Genomic DNA, 19209 nt, shown 5'->3' with positions numbered 1-19209 from the left:
GCATACCAGGGGTATGACAACTTTAGTTCCGCTACTATTGTATTAGCGCTAGCATCGCACCCTATTTTACATAATCTGTGGTCTTTAACTGTCAATTATCTGTCAACAGTGTCAAGTGAAAAAATTTTAATTTGACAATTCTCACTTTTAGTTGTTTTGTAAACTTTGAGTCGAGCGTCGGTTATCTTGCGTTCTCCTCCCGTCTTGGTTGAGTTGAGTACCCTGAGAAGCCACCCTCCTCTGGTTTGCAATACAATTCTTGTGTCCTCCTCCCATCTTGGTTGAGTTGAGTACCTTGTGGCTGCCGAATATGGCACCATTAAAGTGTTGTGTTCTCGATTGTGAATCAACAAGTGACACACACAGACTATTTTGCATGCCGATAAACGATCATTTGCGAAATTTGTGGATGTCTTTTCTAGTTCCAGTTAACCCACATTTACTTGGACTGACAAAGGGTCAGCTAATGACTAAACGTGTTTGTCAGAAACATTTCGACGAAACTCAGTTTAGCCAAGGGTCAAGAATTCGCTATTCTTATCCTTGCCTTTTCACAGAAAAGGAATTTTTTCACGGTGTCCCTCTCTCGTCTGAAGGTAAGTTTTTATTTAAATTATTAGTGTGTAAAATTTTTCTTACTCTGTCATGGTGTTTTTGCTAAATATATTATTATGTTTTTGTACCTAGCAATATATTTAAATAAATGAATAATCTATATTAAATATTATGCTCTTGGTATTTTTACTAAATACCACGACAACGAATATATGATTTTCAGCATGGTATTTTTCCTCACGCTCGGAATTCATGAAATATTACATGAACTTATTTTGGTGTATATTTCAGAATACAGTGTTCTCAATGAACATAACTACTGTACAAATCAAGAACAAGATGATACTGCAGTGCAAGAACCAGCTATACTCATGGGCATGCAAGGTACAAACATGGGTATGTAAGGTGTGACTTATTATTATTATTAGCTTTCTAATTTGTCTGTATTTTGGCTAGCTTAAGGATTATAGTCCAAAGTCCTCTTACACACTGAAATGAGGCCATGCTCAGTAGTTGGACATAATTAGTTTCCAATGACCTGCCATAGACGGACTACCTGTCAATAGACTGATTCTTGAGGAAGATTAAGTAGTGTAACCTGTGCGAAGCCGGGTTCGCTAGTACCTGCAAGACTTTGTCCTATGGATACTTCAGCAGAACATTTCAAATAAAATTCTGACGGTGGCATGTTTCCACTTACATATACATCAAGATTCATTATTTATTTCACATATTTCTAATATAGTCAAGAAGCCGTCTTTTTGTTGATTTAGTTACTTAGCAATTGAATTAAAACAGTGGGGCATATTACGCAAAACTACGCAGGGGCGATGCCGGCAATGAGCATTTTTTGCATAATATTTCTTATATAAGTATAGTTGTATTAAACATCGTTTTTGTTACCATCATTGTACATACCAATTTTTTCTTTCAGACAAACGAGTCAATAATCCACAAGAGACTATGGAGACGACAGCTGCAGTCGTTTTATTTTTCGATGAGTTATTTGACAGTGTCAATGGATCGCCAGGCCAAGGAAAAGGCAAACTTAGATGTGCTGTTAAAGAAACATCAAACCATAAGGATTTTTGGCAAAATGCGCTAAGAACATTGCAAAGTATGACATTTTTAGACCGCAATAGCAAACTGGCCAAACGTAATGGCCAGCCAAGACATGTACGCGTTCCATGCTTGGAAGGGTGGATAACCACATTAAAAAGTTTCCTGGGCTTATCAAAAATATTATTTTCTAAATACAAAGTGAAATATTTTTACCCTCGTTTTGTCAATCAGGATCCCATCGAAAACTTCTTTGGTCGTATAAGAGCAATTAATTACAGAAATGTGAATCCCGACGTAAACACTTTTATATATTCTTTTAAATCCATAGTCCTCTCTAATATATTGGCCCCACAGTCAACATCCATGAACTGTGAAGACGATGACGGAGAAACCCTAATTAATGTAAGTAATCTTTTCTTCACTACATCATCTGAGGATGAGAAAGAAAACTGTCCTGGAAATTTAAATACGCCGTCATCGTCGTCAGCCACCTCGTCCCGTCAGGACAAAATCAATTATAGAGAAGTTGTAACGGAAAGGATGAATGTCCAAACGTCCGCGTATACGGCGGGATACATATGCCGAAAAATAACAAAAAAATCAAAATGTGATGATTGTGCAAAAAGTTATACGACAAAAGAAAACCAAGAGATCCATGATTATATAAAACATAGGGAGTATAAGAGGCTAAAAAATGCCAATTTGAATTACCCAAGCTCGAGAATGGTATGTTCGTATAGGGAATGTGCGCAAATAATACACAATTATTTAAACGCGGCATGCCATTCAAATAATATTAAAAAAAATATTATTTCTATTATTAATTCACGCTGCGACCTGTCTTGGCTAGGATGTAAAATTCATAAAATATTAATCAAAAAATATTTTATGTCTTTGGTAATACGTTTGCAAGTGCACAACTGGTGTAACATTATCAACAGAATTTTAAATGGTAAAATTGAGGAAAAATATATTTTAAAAATGCATACTTTGCATGTTAGCGCTTATAAAAAATACAAAGCGCACCGTTTAAGACAAAAAGCTACTAAAGATTAAAAATAAATATAATTAAAAACATTCTCTAGTTTTTTTTGTTATCCTTTTTGAAAGTACATATTTTCTGAAGGAGGGTCCTGTCATTCATCGTATTTTTTATCGTAGTCACAACACTAAAGAATATCGATATCGATAATTTTCATTCTTGAAATCCCTAGTCTTTGCTGTCAAATAAGTGCCACAGATTATAAAAGTTTACAGCGCCACAACTATAGTAAAGGGAACTAACACAAGGCCACTGTCCCATCTGTAGCTAGCTACATATTATTAATCTGTGTTGCATACTAATAGAGACCGTTCGGTTACTACAAAACAAAGATTCCTACATTACATATCTTTTTCCTTTTAAGTCGATGAATTATTATTTTACCAAAGTAACAATGAAGTTTTATATATCGTTTCATGTATTTAATTTATTTTGGCTTTGATGCCTTTTATTAACTTTATAAATATGTCATATGTAGACGAATTCGAACGCGACTACATTATACTTGGCTTTCAATGGTACTTGGCCTTTGGTTATAATTCTCCCTACATTTAAAAATTCTCATGTCATTGTCAACTGTCACTGTCTCACTGCGGTGATTGTCAACTAATTTACCTTTATCGTAAAATAATTTCCCTATTGCACATTATAATTCAATATAAAATCGACATTTGTTGTTACAATGGATGTGAGAAATTCGTGTCGTTGTTGCCTGCTGCGGCCTCCTGAAAAAAACTTGAAGAAACCATATACACATTGGGGCAAAACTGAAATATATTCGAATATGCTCAAGGAATGCTTCGAGATACATGTAAACTTTTTAAAATTAATAATGTGAGATTTTAAACGCCGTTATTAAGATTAAATTTGGGCTAACGTGTAGGTGTAATTAAAATTTATGAAACAAACGAAATTAAATTATTTTGGTTTCATACAATTCCATACATATTTGTGATGAAGACGGTGGATTATCTGTTGTAGAATAGTAGTTGTAATTACTCAAGATATTATTATACGGCACAAAAAAAAGCTCAAATCAGTTGTGTGAAGGAATATAAATAGAAATATACTTAGAAAGTGCCACTCCCTAAGTGACTATTATGAAACACTGTCTATTGTAATAGCCAAAGCAAAGTAACCTTCATCCATAGGTTATATGTATTTCAATGTGACTAAGTACCAAAATATCTAAAATTTGAATAACCTAGCATGGTGTTTCGGGGGTAAAGTACACACAAATGCTGTGGCAATCTACAGTATACCTTTAAAAATATAGTGCCTATTACTTATGGCATCGAAAGATTATAATAAATTATCATATATGTTATATAATTGCTACAAAACTGCTGTGACTAATTCTTAAATATTTACTTTATAGAGTTTTTCAATACAGACAAAAAAAAACAAGTATAGTGATGAATTATGACTAAAAATAACTCAAGTGTTATCAATATGAATAGCAATCATTTTTTAAATCATAATAACAAATGTGATGATATGCCTTGGCTGCTCGGAGTGCCCGGGCGAGGAAAACGCGCGAGCAGAGGGCCAACGGCCGAGGCACATCTAAACTGGCCGTATTGAGAGTGTTGTTAGGTCTTTTATTATCTGTTTGCAAGCCTCTTTCATTTATTCTTACTGCAAGTGTAATTAGGTATCTGACATTGAGTCGAGTCAGCAAAAATAATTAAAATCAAATAATAATTCAGTTCATTTCCTTGTTAAAGTTATTAAAAATCACACAATGAATCACATCAAAATTCTACGGAATCTTAACTGACTTACATCATCTTTTTGACTTTGACTTGTAGTAACTTTCACTTGTCCTCATACTTTTTAAAAGTCAAATTAATTTACACAGCAAACCTGTTAAACTTGTGACCTTGGAGTTGAACGCAATCCTTACTGCTAGGCCACCAACACTTGAGTTATATTATAATTCGTATTATTTTATGCTATGATTATTTACCATCAGTTAACCTACCTGCCAAGTGATGACGAGTGTGGAATCTGCGAGGTGTGTGTGGGACGGCTGCGGGAAGCCAGCGATTTCAAGCTGCAAGTGCAACACAGCCAGGAGGAGTTGCAGGAATGGCTGAGGCGAGAGTGCCATGTTAAAGGTATTGTTAATATACTCTATTTTGTGTATTTCGAGCCACTAACACCTTACTTGATTAAATAACAAAAAATCGTTTAAATTGGAACTTTAATAGCTATCAATAGAGTTGAATATTATAACAGCCATATATGGCGTCATATGCCTTAAAGGCTGTTCTCTGTACAGCTAAATGTCAGGAAGTGTTTTAAGCCTCTAAAGTAAATCTAATGAAGCAAACTAAAAGCTAAGAATATAAAATTTATATGCCACTTGAAGAATAACTCATTTCGTACACAGTGTACACTGGCCTGTTCATAAACGAATGAGAAAATTGCATTTTATCCACATGTGGGGCAAAGTAATCAGATGCAAATTTTGAATCGTTTCCTTATGTTAGCTGGTAGAATTGACTTTTAAATGATGATTTTGGATGATAAATTTTTAAATAAGTTCATTTGTTTTTTTTTTGGTCTTTCATAGTTAGTATTTTCCTCGCGTTGGTGTGGTGAAAAATGTTGTGTTTCATTCGGAGGCAAATTTGTTTAACCCTCGCCACGCTCAAGATTCCAAGACTCAACATAGTTAAAAGAAATAACATAGTTAAAAACGTTACTTCTGTATTATCTAAAATATCCGTTTATTTGGATATTTTGAGTTTTGTTATCCGAATATTTTCGGATATTTATATTGGCGAATTTGAATATCCGAATATTCGGATTGCAAACCCTAGTACCTATGCTTTTGACTGCCTGTGGATTTAGATAATGGTTGTGTTTTATTACTTACGTTTTATTTTAATATACAAATAAATATTCATTCATTTTACTTTTGTAATTTGAGGAAATTAATATGAGAAAAGCAACCTTGTATCGAGAGTTCAAGACTTGTCCTTGCAGTGAACTGCAGACTATCATTAATTACACATAAATACATTTGTTTCAGAAGAAGAAGATTCACCGAAGGTGGAAAAGGCTGATGATTGTAACGCGTTTCAAGAAGAGCTTATGCGTACGTATTTTACTACTTTTGCTATAAATTATTATGGGTCTAACACTTATGCCAAGCGGTTAATAAGAAAATTACGCGGTACTTTTATAATACAAGGATCTGAAATAACGGACCACTAGTTTATATATCACAATTTTATTTACTTTACATAATGATAGAGAAATAAGTAAGCTTAGAGTAATAGATAAAATCTTTTAATTAATAAAAAAGTTTTAAGCGAGCTTTGCGAAAATTTTTAATAATGTTTTACAATACCGTCTATACAACTTGTTTTTTGGGTATTTCTAATTAAAGACCTTCTATTATCGTAATAAAACGGACAAACATGAAAATGTATGAAATTTTAGTAAAGTAGTTTTTTTTCGTATTGGTGTCGAATGGGCTCGTGATTCTGAGTGGAAAAAACCAAACAATTTAAAAGTAGAATGCAAGTTGGAGGTACAACTTTAAATAGAAATGCCCATTTATTAAATGGGAACACGGAGTGAGCATTCTAACCTTACTTATTTCTCTCTATGATACAATAAAAGCACAATTCAGCCAATCCTTTAACCAGACCTTAGCTGACGTTAACTTCTTACCAACCGCCCTAACTAAAAGGCAGATATTCAATAAAATTATTGGATTTATTCCTGTTAGGAGCATAGGGCTCGCAGAAGAATTCTCCATTTATCACGATCTTGAGCGCCTACTTCCAGCTCTTTCCAGTCCAGTCTAGTTGAGTCAGCCTCCTTCACAACTGATGTGCACGTATCTGCTCCAACGGCACTTCTGCGCAGTCATCTGCCATATTCTGATGTATGAGATGATTTAATAACTTTATAAAATTATGGATAAAATTATTATTGAAGTAATTATATGGTAAAATCAACCTTATGGGTTATTCCCACTAGTTACCACTAAAATGTTGTTCAGTTCGATACTAATAAAAACAGTAGAAATAGTTTAGTATAAATATAGATGTTTCAGTAAAATGCCTTAAAAGTGATCAAAAATATTGAAAGCGTTCCAGGAAAAAACCAAAATATAAAAAAAAAAAAAAAAAAAGGAAAAATAAGGAGAAATAAATAAGGAGAAAAGCTTAATAAGGAGAAATAAATAAGGAGGAAGGCTTAAATAAGGAGAAATTAACGTGTGGATGAAATTAATGTTATTAATTGTAGATTTAACGTGACGTAGATGACCTGAGGGCCTACCGCGAACCACGTTTCACGTGTTGCCTCTCTGTCGCACTTGTAAATTCGTACGTAAGTGTGACAGGGAGGCAACACGTTGAACGTGGTTCGCGGTAGGCCCTCTGGATCTTTTGTCGAGGGCGCTTACTTCGAACGTTGTATTTATATAGGAGCATCGTTGATAATGGCGTAAGCGCCTTCTACCAAGGTCCTTTTCAATAAATAACGTCACAATTAGACTCATGCATGAATTGTTTTTAAAATGTTTAAATAATTATATATATCGGTTGAACACCAAAAAATTTAAAATACTTTAATAAATTTTATTCAAAAATATGTAAAATGTTGAAAATTTTTGAGCGGTTATATCGCCTGGGAGTTGTAAGATTGTTTTCATTGATTGATTGAATTATTTTCAGACGGTTCTGTAGAAATCAAGACGGAGGTCTCAGTTGATCCTTTACCGACTGAGGAGATCGAGGAGTTCAAGCTATTTATGACAGGTACGTGTCAGCGAAAGGCTAAAAGGAAGGGACAATAACAGCTCCGGCGGACTTGTCCGCGTTCTATTTCTCATTAGGTCAAACTTGGCGCAGTTTTCATAATCAATATATGTATTTATTTGTTAGAGATACACGGTCGTAGGATTAAAATAAGTTCGCCGCATTTAACCTGCACGCAGTTGTGCATTTTTTTTACATTTAGGTACTTACAAATATTTATCTTAACATATTTAATTTACTAAGAAATAGTTTGTGATCATTATTCCATCTTGTCAAATAGTCCTTTTTTTTGCAACTTAATTTTAACCCATAAACCCATTCCAAATTAAGATTACAAATATTATTAATAGATATTCCACTAAACTAAGATTAATAAGGTGTAAGTGAAATCTTACTCCTATAGTAGCATGTTTCGTAAACAGTCTCAACAATGCTGTTCATCGATTCGCTCACTCTCCCGACAAACGACCAGTGCCTTTTACGCATTATTAAGAAGCAGGTATTTAGGGTTCTCAAAGGTTGGCAACGCATAAGTGGTTCCTCCGATGTTGCTTATGTCCATGGGCGGCGATGACTGCTTGCCATCAGGCGGCTCGTCTGCTCGTTTGCAGCCTATTACATAAAAAAAAGTCATCTACTCTTCTCGGCGAACATACCAGACCCACTAGACCGCCACGGTAGTCGTAACATTGCACGAAACGCGTTGTTGTACTGTACTCGAACTCTATTGAACGATCGTTTCGTGGAATGGTACCACAGCTGACTAATAATTCATTTTAATCTTATTATTATTTGCAAACTTAATATGGTGAGGCAATTTGTTGTACAGGCTTATACACATAGCAGTTCTTTTTATAAATGCGTGGTTAATAACGAATGTTTTGCAGCTTTCAAAAGACCAAGTATTATCTAGGGTACACAGACAGAAGCCACTTACCCGTGACACGCCGTAATTGGTGTTACATGCGTGAAAAATTAAATCATGCATACTTTACTACTTCGTCCTTACAATTGCTAACAGATAGGAAAAAAGTACCATTCCCACTTTTTATTTTTTATTTACAAAATCTCTTGTTTCAGACCTCGAGAACCAGACATTAGATGTTTTCAAGCAAGAACCGCAGTTTGAAATTCCTGTAAATGAACAGAGTCCTTATGTGACGTCACCAAAGAGTTGCATCAATGAGGCGTTTGGTCATTGCATGAAGCTAAAAAAGGAACGAAACTTCGGGAAAAGCGCGAAAAAGAAAAACGCACCATACAATTGCGATACTTGCGGAAGACAGTTTAGGCGGGAAGTGGGGTTAAACATTCACAAAAAAACTCACACTAGACAAGACTTTATTTGTGAAATATGCAACAAAAAATTTAAATTAAAATCACGTTTAGACATGCATAAGAAATTTCACACTGGGGATAAACCTTTTTGGTGTGGAAAATGTAAAAAAAGATTTTCAGACAAATCTAGCTTGAACAAACATAAACGCACACATAATGGTGAAAAACCCTTCGCGTGCGATATATGCATGGTAAGATATACTCAAAAACAAAACCTAGTTTCGCATATGGCGTTACACACGGGTTTGGAACATTTTCGCTGTAAATTATGTCCAGTAAAGTTCACGGATCAAAAAAGTTTAAGGACACATGTTAGAAAAAATCACATTAGTCCAACCTACTATACCTGCGATGAATGTCAAAGAGTGTTCTGCTATAAAGGTGAACTAATTAGGCATATGAATATACACTATAAGTGGACCATTTATGCTTGCGACATTTGTGGGTTGACGCTTGCGACTAAGAATAGTTTGCGACGGCATAAAATAGTTCACACCGGTGAGAGAGCATACACCTGTGAAATGTGTAACAAACAATTTCGTCACAAGCACGGCCTGGATGCTCACAGACTAACACACACCGGAGAGAGACCACACTGCTGCGAAGTATGCGGCAAACAATTTGCGCAAAAAAATAACTTAAAGAAGCATTTAGAAATACATGTGGAAGGAAAAATATATGCGTGCGATCTTTGTACCAAATCGTATTCGACTTCAGAAGGCTTAAGGCAGCACAGGCGAACCCACACGAAGAATAAACCTCAAGTTAAACCGACAGGCAAACAGAAAAAGACATCATTTAAGTCGTAAGCACTTTAGTGACCGATTACTTGCCATTTCTTGCTTACACACTGTACAGTGAATAAATGATATTATTTACATGATTAAACTTGTTTTATTTTGCTTTCCATTTCTGTGTAATACAGGCTAGGCTTTATCATGTCCCCATAATGAGGCGTAATACATGTTGGTCACGAGGATATTTTAAATTAATATTCAAAGAGATAAGTTTAATTGCTCTTATTGCCTAGAGCCCTAGACTTTTCTTTAATATAGCAAATTTAAGTCAGTAGGTAGGCATACAGTATATCTGGGTTGAATGCCATAAACAGCAATTAGGTTCCGGGCTCTCCTGTTGACATGTAATAATTTTTAAGAAAAAAAACCTACTTCAATAAGGGAGACCGGTGAAAGAACAATTATTGTTGATTTTAGATTTAATACAATGAAATTATAAAGACAGCGTCCTACGCCTAATTATGTAAAAAAGGAGGTAACGTGTTTTTTTTTTTTGCCACTGCACCCACCTTGACACATTTCAGATTTGCCCTATGGTTGACTGGTAAGATACCAGTCAACCATAGGGCAAATCTGAAATGGGTATTCGACTGTATTTAAGATAAATTATTTCACACCATGTATGAAATAAAGCACCAGATAATTATTTAAAAAATCAGTAATGCTTTCAACACGGTTGACTTCGATATCTTGCTAGGCATATTGCGTTCACTTAATGTATCTCCTGCGGTAGTTAACTGGTTTCGCAGTTATTTAGTAGGGCGTCGGCAGCGTATAAAGGTGGATTCCTCTCGATCTTCGTGGTGCAACACGCTTGCTGGTGTCCCACAGGGCGGCGTGCTGTCTCCTCTTCTTTTCTCTATCTTTATAAACTCTATCACTTCCAATATTTTGTCCTCCTACCACCTTTACGCTGATGACCTTCAAATATACTCTCAGGGCTCTGTTGCCGATCTACCACAGACTATCTGCGCCATGAACACTGACTTGGAGAGCATCTTAGATTGGAGTAAGCGTTACGGTCTCAAGGTAAACCCTACTAAAACTCAGGTTATGGTAGTAGGTAGCTCAAAGCTTACTGCCCGGATTGATTTTGGCTCTCTACCTGCTATTGTGTTTGACGGTATTCAGATTCCCTTCTCTCTCCAGGTAAGGAATCTCGGTGTCATGATGGACCAGAGTCTCTCTTGGGCACCTCAGGTGAGTGAGGTTAGTAGGAGGATGTTTACTGCAATTGCATCGCTCCGCAGACTTCGAAATTTCTTGCCTTACGCCACTAAAATTGCGCTAGCTCAATCTCTCTTACTGCCCATATTAGATTATGCTGACATTTGCTATCTTGACCTTACGCAGGATCAGCTGAATAAGCTTGAGCGCCTCCAGAATCTCTGTATAAGGTTTATATTTGGCTTGCGCAAATATGACCATGTGTCTCAGTTTCGTTCTCAGCTCAAGTGGCTTCCTATTCGTCTTCGCCGTGACTCTCATGTTCTTGCCCTCCTTTATGGCATTCTCTTTAACCCCGCTACACCACCTTATCTCAAAGAGCGTTTCAAGTATCTCTCTTCTATCAGATGTTCTCAGACTCATATTCTTGCTCCTCCCTTATCTACTTCAAAATTTTATAATAGCTCTTTTACCTTTCGGGCTGTTCGGTTATGGAATGCTCTGCCAGTAGAATTAAGATTAGCTAAATCTCTCCCCATTTTCAAAAATCAGCTGAAACTATACTTTCTATCTCTACCTTAAGTTGCCATTTATATATTGTATATGTGTAAGTATAAATACTTATATAAGTAGTATGTGTGTTTGTATTTAATAGTCTCCATATTTAGCTCCTTGCACTACCTGTTGACTTTTGTATGAGTTCGAAATTTCCTGCTACCTAAAGGTTGTCTGGAAGAGATCGCTTTTTAGCGATAAGACCGCCTGTTGTTACCTGGTTCTATTTTCCTTTAAAAATCATTTGTAGTTTTACACTTATGTAAAATGTATAATTGTTGGTGCAATAAAGAATATTTACTTACTTACTTACTTACTTACTTAAAAAAACTAAATAGGATAAAAATGTGCCTTGAAAACCTAACTGCTTGGCAAAGAGAACCAATTGCCAAACGTGAACTATGCATCATTGAAGAGTTCCGTTCTGTTCATCATCAAATGTCACTTCTACAAATGTAAATACTTGATTTGTTAATGAAAACACTAAGATCACTATATATATGCCTTTAACATTTGAGGAGTTCCCTCGAGTCCTCATGGACCCCATCATCAGAACTCGAACTTGACAAAAATTTGTCTTGAAAATCTAATTTGAATAAACACAGCGAAGAAGACAAAACGCCAAACGTGTACTATGCGTCGTTGAAGAGTATGATCATCAGCAGTTCCACTTCATCAAATGTCACTTTTTTTAATGTAAATGCTCGAATTGTTACAGAAAATACAAAAATGTCTATATGCCTTTCATATTTGAAGAGTTCCCTCGATTCCTCATGGATGCCATCATCAGAACTGAGTTTTGACAAAAACGGGACCAATCTGTATATATATAAATTCAAACAAAAAAATAATTTTCAAAATCGGTTCAGAATCGGTTATGGAGTAACAAACATTAAAAAAAAAACATACAACCGAATTGATAACCTCCTCTTTTGAAATCTTGAAGTCGGTTAAAAAGTGAGTGATGCTAACATTCACTTCTAGTCACTAGGCGGGTCCATACAGAGCGAGCATACGCACGAGGCAATTTCCTCGCGCACAAACTGGCTAGTGTAGACGTGCCTCAGCCAAAACGGCACGCGCGTTTTCCTCGCCTGAGCGCGCCGCCTCGGCCGAGGCATGTCTACACTGGCAGGTTTGTGCGCGAGGAAATTGCCTCGCGCGTATGTTCGCTCTGTATGGACCCGCCTACTCGCGCGTTTTGTTTCTGTTCCTTATTTGTGGTCATCCATTAATTACATCACACGTTTAGGATGAGAGAGGGGGTCAAGAAAATGTGAAGTGTTGTGACAAGGGGGAGGAGGGAGTTACAAACTTTGTGACGTCACTTTAACTTCATCAGTAACCAAAAATATATTTAATTTTTTTATTCACTGTACAGTTCTATAACGAGTTTTTGGAACGATCATCGTTTTTATTCGTTTAATGTTCTTTCCTAATCGGTTTTGTGTTCTAAAATTACAAATATTTGTTTTATCAAAAATATTTTGATATTATATAAATAATTCAATTTGTCGATTTCATTGAAAAAAAAAGAATTAAAACTGTGACGTCACACCAGGGGACCAATTGTGACAAAGAGGGGGAGGGGTCAAAAAACCTCGAAATTCGTGTGACGTAATTAATAGATGACCCCTTTCATAGCGAGCGGCGTGATTCCAAATTTCAAATCGATAGCTTAAGTACTTAACGAGATATTTAGAAATGTGACTTCGTTTAACCTTAAACAAAGTTTAAGGTGCCCTTGGTGTGCCGAGGCCAAAGCCTTTATCAAGAGCATAGGGCGACGGCTGAAAGAAAGGGGCTGCGACCCTCGCTCTGGTTCTTCCCTGGTCCAACAAATATCACTGGCCATTCAGCGAGGCAATGCCGCCAGTATTTTTGGCACTTTTGGTCCGGGTGAAAATCAGAGTGGGGGGTAGGTTTCTTGATTATAATTATGTTTGTTAATAAAAGTTAGATATTTTTACCCTTAAATGCATAGTGATGTACTTATGCAGCCTACACAGCAGTAAACAAATATAATTTTATGCATACTTAGATAAAATCGTTTTAGTCCTTTATAATTATTTTGATTGTAAATTGATACACTTTCAGATGTTTTATTCAAATTTGCGCAGTATTTTAGTTTTAAAAAATTACATAAGTTTTAAGACAAAATGGCGGAAAATTTTGGAAAATCTGGAAATGTTGGTGATTTTTAAAAACTTATATCACAAATAGTGTACCTTTCTGGTAGTAGTAAGATTTTTCATATATATATTACTGAAAATTACATAATTATTCTAATTATTATTATTCTAATACTGATTTAGCAGTGAAAAATCGATGTTTTAGTGTTTTATTATTTTCCCCAGTATCAGTAAACAATGATGTAACAGCCTTGCATCTTGAAACCAAGCAGAAAATGGCATCTACTATACAAAATGAAGGATTAGAATACACACCTAAGAGAGTAACGTTATCGTCAAGCGACATAAACCTAATCAGTGAGAAAGAGTCAGACAACTTTGTGACAAGCAACACGATGCGGTTTTTTGAAATCATGAATCTCCCGACTGGCTTCTTGCAAAAAGACGTAGAATGTTGGTCAGATGACCCGGAATATAAAGCTGCTAAAGATGTAATCAATTCAATGAGAGTCGTTAATGATACAGGCTACAGCAGAAAGAGGCGTGGCATTAATGGAAAAATTCAACAAGTTAATTACTGTGAATGAAGAGCAAAAGCAGTACCTTTTGTTGGTTGTGAATGCCTTCAGAAAGAAATACCCTAATGCGAAAAAATCAACTTTGGTGTGATAAAAAACCCTAAACTGCTACTGAAACATTTAATCACTTGAACTTAGGCTAAATTGACAAAAATATTGTAGATTTTAATAAAAAAATCGTAAAATATAATTGTTTCTTTGAACTGGTTTTTCCAAAAACTTTGACGGGTGGAAGCGACCCCTAAACTTAGTGTAAAAAAAATAGCATCCGTTGATAGGGATAGTAGAACAAAATGGCGGGGTGAGACTTTGATATTTCCGATTTTTTTTATTTTTTGCCAAATAAGCAACACCCTAATATACATGTTTTATTACAAATACCGCACTTATAAGTTTCCATGTGTAATTTCATGTGACATACAAGATAACATCTCGTCTTAAAATCCTTCTTACAAATATCGCAGATGTATTTTTTGCCGGAGTGAATTTGTAGGTGTTTCTTCAAAACGGTGACATTTATAAAAAATTTATTACAAATTTCGCAAATATGATCTTTCTGGCCCAAATGTAATTTAATGTGTTCTCTTAGATAGTATTTTGTTTTAAACGGTTTTTTACAAATATCGCAGACGTATGGTCGTTCGGCAGCGTGAGTGAGTATATGGCTGGTCAATGCCGAGCGCTGTAAAAAACTCGTTAAACATATTTCACATTTATAAGGTTTTATACGGTGATATCTCATAATGTGCTGGGTTATGCTGCATTTATGTAACTGCTTTTTGCAAACTTTGCAGTTGTAGGTTTCATAATCAGTTGTGATTATCATATCGCTTTTTAATTTCACACAATTTGCTAACTTTCTTTCCATGTGAACAGTGCCGGATTAACCATTAAGCAAAATACTACACGCTACTACACCAAATACAGCTCAGAGTTCCTCGTAGACGTCAGCGCCACTGTCAGAAGAAAAGGTTATTCTCGATTCCCAACAGTAGAACGTGTTATGCACAAAATATATTCATAAGACGTGCCTGCAAACTATTTAACGAAAATGACAAGCTCTCTAACATAGATATATTTACTTGTTCCATTAATATTTTAAAACGTGCTTTTCTTTAGGTAACAAATGTAATTATGCATGTTTTCTTTTCTTTACGCTCTCAAATGTTTAGTTTTGGGTAACATTTAAAATTGTAATCTTAAAGAAAAAAAAAAAACAGACTGATTTTATGTAAAAAATGAAACTCTAGGTCTAAACTTAAGCAATTTTGTATAGGTACTGTTTGTAAACGACTGTATGTTTCTAAAATATAATAAATAAATAAATACAATAAGCACTTGCTTAGGGCACCACGTGTAGGGGGGCACCAAAATCGTAGGAAAAAAAACACGCAGGCTGCATCAGCATCGCAGTCGTAGTGTAGTACTTATGTACACGAAAATTTTTGATACGTGTGCAAGTACCCATCTAATAACGAAGGGTCGTAAGAGAGTGAGGACACGTAAGCACATCTCCAACCTTACGCGGAGGCCATCAAAGCTCATGGCCAAGAAGTCTTACCGTCGGGCTTGTGGCCAACCGATTTTCTCGACGTAGATTACCGATTTTGTACCGTATTTTGCTCTCTTGCACACCAGATATGTGAACTCTAATGTGTTTTATCAAATTGTTTTTATATAAGAACGGTTTATTGCAAATATCGCAGGTATAGACTTTGTGATTTTTCCTGTGGTATTTTAAAGATTTCTTATCTGGTAAAATCTGATAACAAATGGTACAAGTGAAAATTCCCATACGTCTCTTGATGTGGTTCGTGAGAGTGGGTTTTTTCCAAAATAGTCCCCCGCATATATCGCATGCAAGTTTGTGATGTTTTAAATCATTTTTATCTTCAAATGTTTCATGGCAATACAAACAAGAGTTAGGACTTTTGTGTGTTCTTGTGACGGCGTAACTCGCATAAGGTTACAAATTGCTTCGCACATATTTCGCAAGGAATATTTTTGTGTATGTGTTTATGTTTATTTAGAGTTGAGGCAGCAACGGGTTCATCGGTGGCGGGCGGTGCGTTAGTCAACGGGTCTAAAACAACAAAAATAAAGCTGTGTGATCAACTTCTTCGTTCTCTTGTTCTTACTCTTTAAAAATACATCCATACCGGAGTTAAGTTTAGTGGGGCAACCAAAGATTTCAAAAGTAAAGAGGGCCGTTCATATAATTCCCAGCGATCATTCTCGTTTGGTGTGCCTCAGTGGAATGCCACAACGCGATCTTGTCTAACGCAACTTATAGTCGCAACTAGTTGCGTTAGACTGCACGATTAGGTTGAATTCGTGCGTGACACCGCTATGCTGGCAGTGGCGCCACTCTTAGTGCCCGTAAGGCCCGTCTTTAATAATAATAATAATAATAAAATTCTTTATTGCACACTACATAAAAAACAGATACAGAAATTGATTACATATACACATTGGTAGGTAACAACAGGCGGACTTATCGCTAAACAGCGATCTCTTCCAGACAACCTTCAGATAGTGAGATGGCGAACGAAGTTAACGGGTGGTGCAAAAAAATAAAAATAAAGAAAAAAAGTAGTAAAAGTACAATATAATACATATACTACACATATAAAGTTAAGATAGACTACATTATTACTATATACAAAAAATAATATATATATATATATATATATATATACATATATAAATGACAAAGGAAGCCATAACAACGACAACGAGTTTAAAAGAATACGAGTATAGTACCTTCATGAAATAGACAAATAATGTTCTTTTAATAGGTTTTTGAAAATGGGAAGTGATTTAGCACGTCTAATATCAATGGGTAGATTATTCCACAGCCGGACAGCACGGAAACTGAAAGAGTTGTTGTAGAATTTTGAAGAGGAAGGAGGGGGAACAAGTAGCAGATTTTGAGAGCATCTAAGAGATGAAAGAAATTTAAACCGGGCTTTAAGATAACACGGAGTATTGGGGTGGAACAGAGTGGCATACAAGAGGGAAAGAATATGCGTGTTGCGACGGAATCGGATGGGTAACCATTTGAGCTGCGAACGAAAGCTTGAAATATGATCGAATTTGCGCAACCCGAAAATGAACCTAATGCACACGTTTTGAAGTCGTTCGAGTTTGTTCAATTGCTCTTCAGTAAGGTCTAAATAGCAGATATCAGCATAGTCCAAAATAGGCAGAAGGAGAGACTGAGCAAGCGCAATTTTAGTGGCGAGAGGCAGGAAGTTACGAAGTCGACGTAGGGAACCAATCGTAGCAAAGATCTTTCTGCTCACCTCACTGATCTGCGGAATCCAAGAAAGAGTACGATCAATGATTACACCCAGATTTTTGACCTGGTTAGAGAAAGGAATCAGTACCCCATCGAACAGAACCCCAGGCAAATCATCGAAATCGACTCTTGCTATACTTCTTGGGCTGCCAATGATAATTACTTGAGTTTTAGATGGAAGTTTTTACGAAGTAGCAATTAGGTAACTTACATATAGTTGCTCCACAAAATTTAACTGCGGTGTGAATGCATCTTAAAACTGTGTTTGTTGGTTTTCAATGGTTTAAATTGACCAGACATACATTTTTAGTAGTCACAAGACAAGGGACCTTCTAAGCATGTTAGCAGAATGTGTCACAACATTAAAGGGCGGTTGTCGGTTGCACCAAACCATCTGTCACTGTTAAAACGGTCGTAAATTTTATTGTATGGGCAGTCTAAATTCACTGTTGATTGAGTTTGATCAGTCTGTCAAATGTAATTGGTGCAACCCGCCATTAATCTTTACGGGCTAATGGGATGGAACAACAATCAAAAACTGACGTACATAATGATAGGACGCACGAGCAATACTATACTCTGTATCTTTAGGTATTTAAATAAAAGTAAACAAACAATTTGTACATTTTCGGGCAGTTATAACATTTATTAGTTAACCAACCAAATACAAGGAGGGGGCTTAAGGATCAAAGAGGTAGGGATCATGTAGGCACATTGGCAGTGGCTTGTGGCTTAACTTTTTATTTTATTTAACATTAATGGCCTGGATGTGAGTCCTTTAAGCCAATGGCTTGACTTTACCCCATACTCCGTCTTAATGTTGGGCATTGGGCATCTGGTTTTCCTTTTGTCTTTGCCGAAACTTGGCATTTGGCAACTAAAACCGGTACTTTAAGCATCACTAGTGTTGCATAAGAAAACACTGAATTAGTCTATGGTAGCAATGTTGCCATATATAGATTAACTGTATTTATCTAGTTATTAGATGAGCTATATATATAAAAGTTTAGTACATCCATATCATGATATATTATTTTAAATGACACCAAAAGGGGATCATTAAAATATAGATTTAGCATATCTATCTCTATCATAAGCATTAATTTGAGTGCAGATTAATGTCTATCGCGATACTTACTGAACGGTTTAGTTAGATATGGTTAGATTTAACTGTAACTTACAACGGACGATCATTTACATTTTTAGCCCTTCGAGAGATGTGCAACCCGTGAGTGGTCAGATCAAAAACATGAAAATAGTGGCCCATCACTCACGGGTATTGACCCTGTAAAGTGTCGGCCACCAGTGAGTGGTCATTGAGGGGTTGCCGTATTTAGAAGTGAAATTGAACGCTTTTAAGTATAGTTATGCTTTCTATCGTTCGAAAATAGATAGCGAGTTAGACAATGATGAGAAATACAATAACACTTGGTATAAAAATTTTTGGTGAGGGCAGTGAGGACCATTCATTCGGGAATCTTAATTTTTAATTATATTGTAGGTTCTTTTTTAATGATCTAGAAATAAAAGTCTTACTTTGAAAATTCAAAGCAATGACCTCCAATCATCAATTAGTTTTATGCCAGTAAGTAGTAATTTTTAACAAGAGACCTAGAAAATTGTCACTCTTTCAGAGTTTGATTAGGTCTATCTAAAAGAATAAACATTACAATCATTTAACTTTTACAGTCAAATAGCCTGTTTAATATATACTTACTTAAGCCTTGGAGTGGTAGACCGTCGGCTCTCGATCGATTACGTCAATAAAATTTGATTAATTGAAATTAAATCAAAATCCCAACAATTCAAAAACGACGTATGCCACTTGAAGAGATACGCTACGCTTAGATCGATGATTTTGTAAAATCCTCTTAATCTGACAGCTTTTGCGCAAACCG

At 35.8% G+C, this 19209-nt stretch overlaps 1 protein-coding gene across 3 annotated transcripts; it reads left to right on the top strand.

The window, feature by feature from the left end:
* Positions 1-3201: 3201 nt before the first annotated feature.
* LOC133531647 (zinc finger protein OZF-like) lies at positions 3202-10065 on the top strand. 3 transcript variants are annotated; one of them, XM_061869984.1, is made up of 5 exons: positions 3202-3470; positions 4635-4779; positions 5703-5765; positions 7360-7443; positions 8524-10065. In XM_061869984.1, exons 1-5 carry the CDS (start codon positions 3342-3344, stop codon positions 9588-9590), a joined length of 1488 nt encoding a protein of 495 aa, XP_061725968.1. In that variant the 5' UTR covers positions 3202-3341; the 3' UTR covers positions 9591-10065. The 3 variants fall into 3 exon arrangements, with proteins under 3 accessions (XP_061725968.1, XP_061725967.1, XP_061725969.1); XM_061869983.1 differs by having other exon boundaries at positions 3204-3470; positions 5700-5765; XM_061869985.1 differs by having other exon boundaries at positions 3320-3493; positions 5700-5765.
* Positions 10066-19209: the final 9144 nt, after the last annotated feature.

This window comes from Cydia pomonella, chromosome 25, assembly GCF_033807575.1.
Source record: "Cydia pomonella isolate Wapato2018A chromosome 25, ilCydPomo1, whole genome shotgun sequence".
In the NCBI taxonomy this organism is placed as follows: domain Eukaryota; kingdom Metazoa; phylum Arthropoda; class Insecta; order Lepidoptera; family Tortricidae; genus Cydia; species Cydia pomonella.
The sequence above is the reverse complement of the archived record's forward strand: the minus strand, read 5'-3'. Positions and strand labels throughout refer to the sequence as shown.